Source organism: Rattus rattus, chromosome 2, assembly GCF_011064425.1.
Source record: "Rattus rattus isolate New Zealand chromosome 2, Rrattus_CSIRO_v1, whole genome shotgun sequence".
In the NCBI taxonomy this organism is placed as follows: Eukaryota; Metazoa; Chordata; class Mammalia; order Rodentia; family Muridae; genus Rattus; species Rattus rattus.
The window spans coordinates 83,096,470-83,109,674 of record NC_046155.1 but is presented as its reverse complement, the minus strand read 5'-3'; the positions used below and the strand labels follow the sequence as shown (position 1 = coordinate 83,109,674).

Here is a 13,205-nt window from a genome sequence, read left to right as displayed (position 1 = left end):
ACTATGCCTGGCATGGGGCCAGATCTGCCTCTCAGCTGGGAGCCCAGTCTATGGCTCACCGGATAGAGTTTCTGGTTATAGCCACAGAGTTCACATGTGCTGTCGCCACAGGATGTGATCTTGGAGCCCAGCGTGAACACCAGCACACAGATGGTGGCCAGCCGCATAAAGACGCACCTGCGGGGAAGAGGGGAGGGGAAGTGAGGCATCAGAGCCGGCCTCGCTCTGGACCTGACATTGAGAAGCACAGGCACCTTCCTCGAAAGCAAACCTCAACCTAGGTGGAGTTTCTGCTGGAGATGATGAAAGAAAGCTCTGGAAGTGGGTGGTGGGGAACTGCCTCAGGGCCAATGAACTGCACACAGTAAATGGATCAAACGGTAACTTCCTGTTATACATATTTTACAGTAAGTTTTAAAATGCTTATTTTTTTTATTATTTCTGTGTATTTGCATGTGTTTGTGTGTGGATATGTGCACAGAGGTCAGAAGGAGACATGAACCCCTTAGAACTGAGATTACAGGCTGTTATAAGCCACCTGATATGGGTGCTAGAACCTAAACTCAGGTCCTTTGCAAGAGCTCCTAACCACTGAGCCATCTCCCGAGCCCCTACAAGTTCTAAGGCAGGAAAACTCAAGGCATGGTGTTACAGAAAAGGGAGGGGGGGGGGCAAGGAGGGAGGGGGGGCAAGAGAGAGAAAGACAGGAGAGAGAGAGAGAGAGAGAGAGAGAGAGAGAGAGAGAGAGAGAGAGTGGGGGGGGGGGGGATATGATTGGAAGGGGGGGGGAGGAGGAGGGAGGGAGAGAGAGAGAGTGTGTGTGTGTGTGTGTGTGTGTCTGTCTGTCTGTCTATCCCTGTGTTTTGGAAATACAAAGGTTTTATTGTGCATTTACTTACTTAAAAAAAAAAAGTCACGAACACAGTCCAGAGTGGTGGCTCAGGCCTGTAAATCCTAGCACTTAGGCGGCTGAGACAGAGATAGCTGGAGAATCCAGAGTTGAGGCCATCAAGGTCACAGTAAAGATTGCTAACAGCCACTGTATTTCACAGCAACAGTTCCCTCAGCCACACATAAAGCTATCCAGGATAAAAGATAAATCCCTTAGCCTTGTCTCTGTCCTGGCTTGTTTTATGTCATATTGACACAAGCTGAAGTCATCTAAGAGGTGGGAGCCTTAATTAAGAAAATGACTTCATAAGACTGGGATGTAAGGCATTTTCTTCTCTTCTTGCTCTTTCTTTTTTTCTTTTCTTTTTTTTTTTTTTTTTTGGTGGTGGGGTTTCCAGGCAGGGTTTCTCTTTGTATCCCTGGCTAGTCTTGAACTCGGAGATCTGCCTGCCTCTGCCTCCTAAGTGTTGAGATTAAAGGTGTGGGCCACCACCACTTGTTGGTATTTCCTTAATTAGTGATTGACAGGGAGGACCCCATTGTGGGTAGGGCTACCCCTGGGCTGGTGGTACTGTGCTCTGGAAGAAATCAGGCTGAGCGAGCCTTGGGGCACAAGACTAGTAAGCAGCGCCTCTCCACGGCCCATGTACCAGCTCCTGCCTCCAGGTTCCCATTCTGATTGGTTCCTGTCCTGACTTCCTTCATTGATGAACAGTGATGAGGCAGTGTAATCTATCATCAAAAGTGTAAGCCAAGTAAATGAAGCCTGTTCTCCCCAAGCTGGCACTTCATTCCAGCAACAGAAACCCCAACTAAGATAGTCTCAAAAGGTGGAGGATAAAACTCAATTTCAGATATTTGAGAAGTAGGAAAAAAATTATCCTATTCAAACATAAGCACTCACTCAGTCATTTCTACTCATTGGTGTGGACTCTCTGAACTCTGCCTAATACTGTTATTCTGCCATTTTTAGAACAGTATGTCTTTCTAAGGCCCCATCCTATGTGTTCAGTTAATACAGAATCAAAGGTACAATATTAATAGGAGACTCTGAATCTAAGGCCCTTCACTGCATACACAAACATTTATCCATGGGCTCATCAAAGGAAGGATGATTGTCAGCAATCATAGCAGGAAAATATGCCACAATCTATTAGCAATGTCTGCCATGAGCAAGCAATGATCTACCCGGCACGCGTGCTGCTAGGCATTACCTAAGAATGGTCAGGCGGATCTCAAAGCCTGGTGAGTAATCCTCGTAGTGGATGATCTTGGCAAAGATGATTGGGGTAATGAAATTGGCCAGGGTAATCACAATGGACGGAAGGTACAATATCAACAGGTTCTCCCCAAAAACCATCTTGTCAATTTCCTGGAAAGATAACACAATGCAGTGGTCGGCATACGTGGGACAGCGACGCTGAAGACTTGAACTAAGGAGAACTCAACTATGCAAGCTGAGCGAACAGACAAGACATGTTTATCATCCAAGTGTGGCTGGGAAACACAGGGTTTAGATGCTTAGATCCTCCCTTAGAGGCATCTATGTAGAGACCTAGCACCATGAAGACTAGTGAGTGCTACTGGACACGTTACTGAAGGGGTTTCTGTGCGTGCTGTGTAAGTGACCAATGTGAGGCGCTTTCAAGGATGTTGTAATGATTGGCTGGTAATGGCAATTCCCTCCTTTCTTTACAGTAGCAGATCACTTGGCCATATAGATAGCGTGAAAGGCAAGTTTCTTAGCTTTCCTGGAAATCAGGTTCAACTTTAACTAAATTCTAGCTGAGGCCGTAGAGCAGCCTCAAACTCCACATCTCATCCTTGAGGAGATGGGTCTGCCCCTGTATATGGGTATCTGTGGCATATGAGTGTCTAAAGCCTAATCATTTACAGTCACTAGGCCAATTTAGACCGTTTGGTGTTTTTGTTTTTCAAGACAGGATTTCTCTGTGAAGCCTTGGCTCTCCTGCAACTCACTTTGTGAGTTTGTGGCCTCAAACTCACACATTTGCCTCCCAAGTGCTAGGACTAAAAGCAGGAGCCACGCCCCAACCCCCTCAGCTTAGATTCTTTAGTATATATCTAAAAAAAAAAAAAAAAGACTTACTATGAAGTTCTGTCTGAGTATCATAAGTGCTAGAATTACAGGTTAGCACAGCCACACTTGTTTCAACATGGATTTAAAAAAAAAATCACTGAGTCTGGAGCAAGGGCTGAGGAGTTAGGAGTGTGCACTGCTCTTGCAGTGTGCCTGGATTCAGTCTCGAGCATCCACAGTCACCTGAGTCTCGAACTTCAGGGGATCTCTGATCTCCCTAGGCACATGCACCCATGTGCACAAAGCCCGCCAGAGTGAAAGACCAACGACTCTCGTGTCACACTCACTTTTTTCATGTGTTCTTGCGAGAAGGTAGTTGCTAGGTAGATTGCATAAAAGCAGGCCGCTAGCACGGCCAGCACGATGCAGTTCAAAATCAGCCTCAAAGAGTAAATGCGGATGGTTTCTTCTGAGGTCCTTTCTGCTATTTTCTGCCGTATTCTCTCTTCCTCCAGGTCTGCCTGAGGACCGAAGAAAACTCCTTTGTGAGCAGTGGGAAGGGTATTTGGAACATAACTCTGCATATCTCTCTTAAATATTCATATGGCCCAAGATATCTTCCCAGGCTAAGCCCCACCAGTCTAAGGCTTAGGACAGTGATTCGCAACCTTCCTAATGCTGTGACCCTTTAATACAGTTCCTCATGTTGTGATGCCCCCCAACCACTAATTACTGTCATTGCTACTTTGTAACTGTGATTTTGCTACTATTATGAATGGTAATGTAAATATCTGTGTTTTCTGGTTCTTAGATGACCCCTGTGAAAGGGTCATTTGAACCCCAAACGGGGCCACAACCCACAGGCTGAGAACCATTGGCTTATGGTGAGGCAGAATCTTCTACTCAAGACTGCATTTGCCTTGTAATAAATGTGTAAGCTGAATCAGCATTTATAATGGTGTGTGTATGTGTGCACATGCAGACTGTGTAGTATTTCTTTATATAGGATATACGTGGTTACCATTATTGTTTTAATTTTGTTCATTAATTTCTCATTTATTTATCTGAGGTTCTGAGGATTGAACCCGGGGCCTCTACTTACATCTCCAACCCTTCACAGAGGTTTTGTTTCTGAGATTGCCTTATTAAGTTGCTCAGAACAGATTCAGAGTTTAGCTCTTCTGCCTCCACCTTTCAAGAAGCTAGGATTATGGGTATGTCTTGTTATGTTTCTTTGTTTTTAATCTAATCTGGAGGTCTCTGCTTTTAACAGGAAAATTTGATCCATTCATATTTAGTGTAATATTAATAATAAACAGATACAATCCCACCCACCTTCATTAAGCTTTATATTCCTACCCCAACCCTTTTCTGTGTTGACCAACATGCTCTTCATTTCTCTTTCTCTATTCATGTGGAAATTTCCCTGTTATTTTTCAACTTCTCTCTAATCCATTATCATCATAGCATTCTCTTCATGTTTCTACTACAAACAATGTTTATGGCAGCTATGACCAGGTAGGATATTAGTAAGGATAGTAAGGGTGGAAGTAAGAAATCATCTTGCTCTGGCCGCATATGTGTCCCACCTCCCTTCCCAGTCCCAAGTCACTGGCACCCATGCTTGGGTTAAAGGTGATCAGCCCAATAAGCTGTTTGCTATAAAGAGCTCTTAAAAACTGCAACAGGGAAGCGTGCTGAGACAGCCTGGGCCCTGCAATCCCATGAAACCTGTAAACAGCCTCCCCAGATCCAACCCGGCCAGTGAGGCGCCTCCCCAGGGCAACCCAGCAGCACTCACTCGGAGCTCATACCGCAAGCTGCTGTGCTTCAGCTCGGCCATGCTGCGGTTGGTGATGCAGAAGTCCCAGCCAGCGAAGATCTTATTACAGTAACTCTGAAAGTGCTCCTCGCTCCGAATCAGGTTGATCTTGAACCCTTCCACTGACCTGACCCCGAAATAAAAGCATCATTCTGACAACAGCAGCAAACTACGGGCTGCTGAACTGGTCTCATTTAAGATCTACAAAATTGGACCTAAGTCCATTCCTGGCCCGCGGTGACATGGTCAGGTGTGTTCTGAATCCATACGGCAGCTGAGCAGGTATCTCACTGAGGAAAACCACTGTCTTTTATCCATTTAATAACTTCTTTTTTAAAAGACACGTTTATTTTATGTGTACGGGTGCTTTGCCTACATGTTTACCTTGTGTACATCTAGGACCTGTGGAGGCCAGAAGAGGGCATCAGGATTGGGGCTGTAGATGCTCGCGAGCCACCATGTGGGTGCTGAGAATCAAACCAACTCCAGTCCTCTGGAAGAGCAGCAGTGTGCATTCACCACTGAGCCATCTCTTCAGCACCTCCACTCATTAACTTCCTTTTTCAAAATTAATTTCTTTATATTTATTTATTTTACCTTACTTTTTTTTTTTTTTTTTGCTATGATGCTGAAAATTGAACCCAAAGCCTCTCCCAGGCCAGGTCAATCTTTGAGCTAGACTACCAGCTCCCCTCCCCTTAGAAAATTTTATTTTGAAACATTTGTTGAGGTGTCCCAGTTGGCTCTCAAGTTTGTGATCCCCCTGCCTCAGCCTCTTGAGTAGTTAACAGATGTGTATTAGCATGCACGATGCACAGCCCAAAGTGGTAACTCAGTAATGTCTCTTGTGGTTCTCACAAATACAGCGTCTACTGTGTTCTGGCTTTTGTTTACTGAGACAATTAAGAACAGTATTTAGAATCCCTCTTGGGGATTGTTCTCTCAGGAGCCACACTGTCACAGAGCCACCAGGGACAGGCCTTGGTGGCCTATGACCTGGCAGACAAACTTGTCACAACTTTGGCAAATACCTGAGATAGTGTAAAGCAAGAACGGTGTATTTGTTTCAGTACATTGTTCCAGACATTTCTACCCACGGTTGGCTGGTTCCCCTGCTGGGCCTGAAGTGATGGGAGGGTGTTATGGAAATTGGGCATGGTAGAAAGAGAGAGACAGAGAGTTAGGGAGAGGGGGAGAGGGGGGAGACAGGGGGAGAGGGAGAGAGGGAAGTCCCACATGATGTCCAGGAAGCAGAGAAAAGAGAAGGGATGCAGAGTATTTCACCTGCTTCCTCCAACCAGGCCCAGCTCCTAAAAGCCCACTTCTCTGTGAACTCCATTTATGAGATTAGTACCTCCTGACACATTCACCTCCAAACAACGCCACCATCTGGGGATCAGCCTGCATGACCCTTACCAGGGTCTGGGCATACACTAATAGGGGCTCAACACCATCCCTGGCCCTGACCGAAATGGAAGGGTCAGGGTTAGGTATGAGTGGATAGGGCCAGCAGCACTTTCATAGATTTCTGTGCCTGTGACCCAAGCACACTCAGCTGCAGGCTGATAGAAACTGATGTCTTATCTCCCACCACTGCAAGGTCCCTGCCATCACACAAACACTCAGAGCGGAGAAAGCCCTTGCTTTTGATTCTGTTCCTAAGCTACGGCTGTGTCCTTCTCAGAGTAGTCTCTCCCCTTCCTTGGCTCTCTGTGCACTCAATTCCCCAATGGTCCAATTAACCATTGGTTTTCTGCCATTTGCAAGCCAATAGAGACCTAGTTAATAGAACACTCCCCAGCCAGAAGAAAGCCAGTCAGGAAGGGGGATCTGGAAGAGGCATTTAGCACACTGACCTGCAGGCTGCCTGCTCCAGATGCCAGCTCCTGACCTCTACTTCCTCCAAGTCTCGGCTACAGAACATTCAATCTCTTCCCCCAAAGCCGCGGGCTATGCTCAACTTTCAGGCCCTGACTTCCAGAATCCATAGAGCAGTCAGAGGCTGCAGCCAGAAAGAGTTCCACTAATCTGAGATGGCCCTACAGGCTCATGTGGGTGAGGGGTTATGGAACCTTTAGGATGTGGGACTAGCCTTCCGGTTACAGCGTTCTCTGCGTTCTGATCCACCACCATACAGCAAGCTTCTGTCTCACACTCTTACAGCCATGCTTTCCCCACTGTGATGAACTGAAATTCCCTGCAACCCTAAGCCCAAATAAATCTTTCTGTAGGCATAATGTTTTTATGCACTGTGTAACGATTATCCTTGTGTTATTCAAATGCTGACTTCTCTACCCTGATATCTTGTTTCAGGCTGGACACAGCATTATAATACTTAAGCCAAAAATCTCCTGTCTCAGGTCTGTGTAAACAATGCTTACCGTTTATTTTTTGCCTTGTCAATATAAGATGACCAGCCAATGGCTGTGCAAAAAAGAGAATAGGGCAGGACTTCTGCCAGCCAGGGGAAGGAGAGAGAGAGGGAGAGGACTGAGAGGAGCCACAAGGAAGGACGAAAGGAGTTCATGAGAGCTCGGCTGGAGCCTACATACACATACTATATTTTGGCTGGGAGGAGATTAGCTTAGGGGATTAAGATGGATCCACTGACTGCCCAGGTACTGAGGTAAAGCTTGGTCTCTGTGTCACTATTGAGGAACTAGTTAGGTTATAGAAAAGCAGCTCCATATTAATTTACTATCATACATTTACATTAAAATTAGCATTCACATCTTTCCTCCTTTGAACTCTGTGTCAGGTATCTGACCACAGCAGCAAAGGTACACTCACCTTTTCACTATCCAAAGGAGGCTCAGAGCCAGGTAGGCGATTGTACTTATCAAGTAAGCCAGGGGCAGATCATACGTGAAGTTCTGGAATTTTACACCGTCAATGGTGTAGTGTCCATAGAAAAGGCTGGTTTCCTCCAAGAATCCCTGAACAAAGCAAGAGCATGGGGTCAGGTGGGTCAGCTCAGGCAGGCAACCGAAGGAGGCATCCCAGTCCCAAGGAAAGTACACAAAAGTGTTCTTGTTCATCCTGGAGTCTTTCCACACCAGAAAGAGACCCACAGTATATGGGATGCTCAGCTGGTGTTTGGGGGATGAGGTACTGCTGAAACCTGAGCATCAGAAATAACTGGTAAGTGCTGGAGAGACGTACACTCTTGCAAGGACCCAAGTCTGATTTCCAGCACCCACAGCAGAGGGTTCCTAACCTCCTGTAACTCCAGCTCCAGGAGGCCTGATGCCCTCTGCTGGCCTCCAAAGGTAACTGCCTCACGTGCACATGACAACACAGACACATCCATATACATATAACAAAAATTAAATACTTCAAAAAAATTAGCTGGTAAATCATATTTAACTAAAGTGAAAAAGTCTAGGCCATAGCATCAAAAAGAACAGTTAAAAATAAATTTAACATGAGTATAAATAGTGTATCCTAAAAACTATGAACCACAGTTGAAATAAACATGGGCTGGGGCTGTAGTTCAGTGGATAGAGTGTTACAGGCCTAGTATGCACAAGGTCATGAATTTGATTCCAGCTTAAACCAGGGATGGGAACACATGCCTGTAATCATAGCACTCTGGAGGTAAAAGCCGATGGATCAAAAGGTCAAAATCATCCTTTGAGACACATAATTAGTTGATGCCAGCCTGGGCTACATGAGACATTATCTCAAAATAACAAAACAAACAAAAGAACCAATAAAAAAATAGAGAGGCATCCCCTGCTTTTGGTCTAGCACTTCCACATCAATACTCCACAAATGGGTCTACAGAACTAGCACAATCCCAATCAGAACCCCAGCTGCCATCATCAGAAACAACAGGCTGGTCTTAAAGTTTAGATGTAGCTGCAAGGGAGTCGGCGGCCAAAGCAACCTTGAGAAAGAGGAGTAAAGTTGGAAGTCTCGTCTCCAGGGCCTCACTGCAAAGCAAAATCAAGATCATCCAGTGCAGGCATAAAACAGGCTCAGAAGCTGGGTGAAGCTGTGGTATGGTGGCCACACCTTTAATCCCAGAGCTCAGGAAGGAGGCAAGTGGATTTCTGTGAGTTCAGGGCCAGCCTTGTCTACACAGTGAGACCCTGTCTAAAACAAAATAACAAAACCAGATACACATAGCAGAAAACTCAAACAAAACACCTATGCATCTCTAGCCAGCAGGTTTTTAGTAAAGGAAGAAACGTGTTCCAAACACACAATAGATACTGAGACACACCGCAGAGAGCCAAATCACATAAACATCAGCTTAAAGTGGATCAAGGAAACACAAAAATGCTGAGAAGTTTAAGACCAGTCTGAGCCAAACAACAAGACTCTGTTTAAAAATAAACAGACAGATGACAAAGTCCTATATTTTTCTCATAACAACCATATATTCTCACACTACCAGAGTAAGGAAATGTTTAAACAGAAGCAAATGTAGAGAAAGAAGATGCTATACTGTCCTCCACCCTCTCAAAGGTGGGGCACAGACATCATAAACCCTGTTCTCTCTTAGGATCCTTTTCCACATGGCCCCAGGTTATCTCAGCTCTCACCAACCTTTCCCTCACAATAAAGGGTCATCATAGGGTGTGTTGGTTTGAATGAAAATGGCCCCCACAGACCTAAGGAGGTGTGGCCTTGTTGGAAGAGGTATGTCATTGGGAGTGTGAGCTTTGAGGTTTCAGATGCTCGAACCAGTCCTAGTCTCTCTCTCCTTCCTCTCTCTCCTCTTCCTGCTGCCTGTATATCCAGATGTAGAAATCTCAGCCACCATGCTTCCCACCATAAAGATAATGGACTGAATCTCAGAACCTGTAAGACAGCCCCAGTACAATGCTTTCCTTTGTAAGAGTTACTGTGGTTATGGTGTCTGTTCAAAGCAATAAAACCCTAACTAAGAAACAGGGTCCAAGGGCAAGAGAGCCTAGAAAGGAAGTTCCCTGACTTCAAAAGGAGCCTGTTTCCACAAGTCAAGATTGCTGTCCTTCCTCTTGGCTCTCGTTCCTTCTGTTGGGCCCATTTCAGTGCAACATGACAGCCACAGCATGCAATAAAACCAGTTCCTCAGTCACAGACGACACACCTCAAGAGCTCAAGAGCCAGTGGCTCTCTCGTGGGCCCAACAGACCCAGGCTGCTCTAGAAGAACACTATAGAAAGTTCTTTTGGACAGGACTGTTGAAGCAAGCTTCCTGTGTTGCATAGCTATGATCGTGCGCCACTACTCTGTTCTGCAAAGCACACTAGGGCATGTTGCCTGGGGATGCAATGAAAGAAATGGACTACTTAGTGAGCTCTCGTCTTGCAAAACCAAAGTGGAGGAGGAAAAGGAGGGAGAGGCAGGAGGGAGGGGGAGGAGAGGAATAGAGAAGGCAGCAGCTCTGAGGCTTGGCTACACAAATTTTTTTAATGAGGCAGGGTGTCTGTGTGCCTGACTAGAAACCAAGCTGGCCTAGAACTCACAGAAAATCCACTTGCCTCTGCCTCTTGTGCTAGGACCGTGGTGCACCACCATGATTAAGTCAATACCTTCAGGCAAGCTGCTGAGTTGTTCTCATTTGACAGCTTCCATTTTCTCAAGTACCTGTCTGGCATTTGAGTGTATATCCAACACCCAAGTTGTTTTGAAGAAAACATTGACTTTGGAGAAGTAAAAGCACCTCCTGCCTTTCTGCAAGATTAAATGCAATGGACAAATTCCAGGCTTTTTACCTGCCTATTCAGAAAAGCAGCAAGTCCCACGATGTGGCACTGTAACACTAGCAGCTTCCAGAAAGATGGTTTAATCTGTAAGCTGAAAGCTTTCTCTCTGAAGTGCCTGGGACCAGAAGCATCTGAGATTTCAGACCTTTGCAGAATTGAGATGTTCCCCATAGAGTTCACAGATGAGTGTCCGTCAGACAATCCCAAACACACCCCAATCTGACTTTGCGGTTTCAGAGCAGAGATGCCAACTGCAAGGCATTATCATTCAGGCCAATACGAAGGTAGCAGAAAGCAGGAAGGGCAGCTAGAGGTTTTCCTGAACTCTAGTGGGAGGTCTAGGCAAGCACAGGACTTGCTGGGGAACTCACTGCAGCCCTTTTCCTCCGCTCACTGTCAACGCTAACACTGGCTCTCACTGTGTAGCCTAGGCTGGCCCGACAATCCTTCTGTCTCTCCATCTGCACCGCAGAGCCCCATGGAGGACTTCAAAGTCTAAATCACAGCGCTGTCAGTGTACAGGTCACAAGGGGTTGAGTTAAATACTCACCGTGCCAGACAGCAGGTCTATGATGTAACTGTAGAAGTAAATGAGCCCAGAGCTACTGATTGGATACAGTGTGCACTGAATATCTGCAAGCAACGAAACAAGGGTAGGTGTTACAGGTTCATCACGTCAGTAGCTCCCCTGCTGCAGTCTGTGAACGTAAGATGTGGCTACATATTCAGAAGCGCCTGCTTGTACATGCTCTGTCTGTCATTTCCTGTGTCTGATACGTCCCCCTTCCTCTTCCATCATTAGCATTTCCTTTTTACTTTCCACTTTCCTTTAGCACATTCCTTTACTAAACAATGTAGAGCTATCCCTATATTTGGGTGTTTAGTGGGCATTTGTTTCATCCATTTACTTACTTATTGTGTGATTTTATTTATTGTGTATTTATTTTAATTATTTATTTGACTATGTATATGTATGTGTGTATATGTATGTATGTGTATGTGTGTCTATGTGTGTATGTGTGTGTATGTATGTGTGTATATGTGTGTATGTATGTGTGTGTGTCTATGTGTGTATGTGTGTATGTATGTGTGCATGTGTGTATGTATGTGTATGTGTGTATGTGTGGGCATGTATGTATGTGTATATGTGTATGTGTGTATATGTGTGTATATCTGTATATATGTGTGTGTATGTGTGTATGTGTGTATGTATATCTGTATATATGTGTATGTATGTGTATGTATGTATACATGTGTGTATGTATGTGTATGTGCATATGTGTGTACATGCATATGTATGTGTGTATGTGTGTATGTGTGTATATGAATGTGTATGCATGTATGTGTATGTGCGTATATATAAATATACACACACATATGTATATATGTATATGTATGTGTATGTGTGTGTGTATATATGTATATGTGTGTATATGTGTGTATGTATATCTGTATATATGTGTATGTATGTGTATATGTATGTGTATGTGCATATGTGTGTACATGCATATGTATGTGTGTTTGTGTGTATATGAATGTGTATGCATGTATGTGTGTATATATAAATATATATACATATATTACATATTATATATTATACATGTATATGTGTGTGTGTGTGTGTGTGTGTGTGTGTGTGCACACTACATGTTGTTCATGCAGATCCCTGGGAACTGAAGTTAGAGGCAGTTGTGGGCTACCCGATATGGATACTATGAACCACACCTGGATCCTCTGCAAAAGCAATATATGTTCTTAACTGCTGGGCCAGCTCTCCATGCCCTCATTCAGTTTTTGGAGACAAGGTCTCACTATCTAGCTCAGACTAGCCCCCAACTCAGTCTCTTCCTAGCTCAGCATCCTAAGCAGGATTATAAGGTATGTACCCCCCAGTGCAGTGAGTGTTTAATATCATATTTTAATGTCTTATTTTTATGTATGGGAGGGCACATGTGTGCAAGTGCCCACCGAGGCCGGAACAGGTCATCATATCCCTGCAGCTAGAGTTACAGGCATTTGCAAGCTGCCCACTACGGAGCTGGGAGCCAAACCTGAGCCCTCTCAGCAGCTCCAATATTTATTGTTCCTTAAAGGAGCCAAGTATTCAATAAAGTATTTTAAGGGAGGAATAAACATCTTATTATTTAGATGGTCACCCCAGCTCAACACAGAAAGAAACTGAGGTCCAGGAAGGACAACTGACCAGCACATCTGGCCTGGAAGCCTAATGATGATTTTCACACAGTAGCAGGAAATAGGTCATGAGGAAACAGGAGAGCACACGCATGTGCAGCAGAAATCAGTCCTCACACGAAGGCTCAAGTGCTGGGTTACCTGAATGTTAAGTGACTTAAGGTGGAAACAAGAGAAGCAGGAATGCATAAGGTGTCTGAGGTGGCTCTCCAGGGTTCTTCTGGGTATGAGGTCCCAAGACCTTCAGAAGATCTGGGACCAAAATGGCTCCTCCACTGAGCCTGGGATCGGAGGTTTGTGGCGAATGTCTATGAAGTAGCGGAAACCCTCCCCATCTGGGCTAATAGGATCCCCAGGAGACTGAGTTTTTGAGAATACAAAAGCCTAGTCCAGCACCTACCAGTGTCTGGCACAAGACCACGGTGGGACTATTAGTTTCAAGTATGTTCTTTTCATAGCTAACGATCTTGAAATGGTATCTTGTTAGATTAGGGGTAGATTCTTATAGGTTTGCTAAATATCCCACCCTGCATTGATCCTCCCACGAGCTCTCATGAAC

At 45.0% G+C, this 13,205-nt stretch overlaps 1 protein-coding gene across 1 annotated transcript in view; it reads right to left on the bottom strand.

Moving 5' to 3' along the window:
* Window positions 1–13,205, bottom strand: part of Tmc7 (transmembrane channel like 7) — a 50,707-nt gene that overhangs the window by 11,646 nt on the left and 25,856 nt on the right. The window contains exons 5-10 of the mRNA XM_032892809.1: window positions 11,004–11,086; window positions 7,545–7,690; window positions 4,734–4,881; window positions 3,280–3,453; window positions 2,106–2,263; window positions 60–177 (exon numbers count right to left, since the gene is read on the bottom strand). Of these exons, the coding sequence (XP_032748700.1) occupies window positions 60–177; window positions 2,106–2,263; window positions 3,280–3,453; window positions 4,734–4,881; window positions 7,545–7,690; window positions 11,004–11,086 (827 nt within the window). The remainder of the gene's footprint in view (window positions 1–59; window positions 178–2,105; window positions 2,264–3,279; window positions 3,454–4,733; window positions 4,882–7,544; window positions 7,691–11,003; window positions 11,087–13,205) is intronic.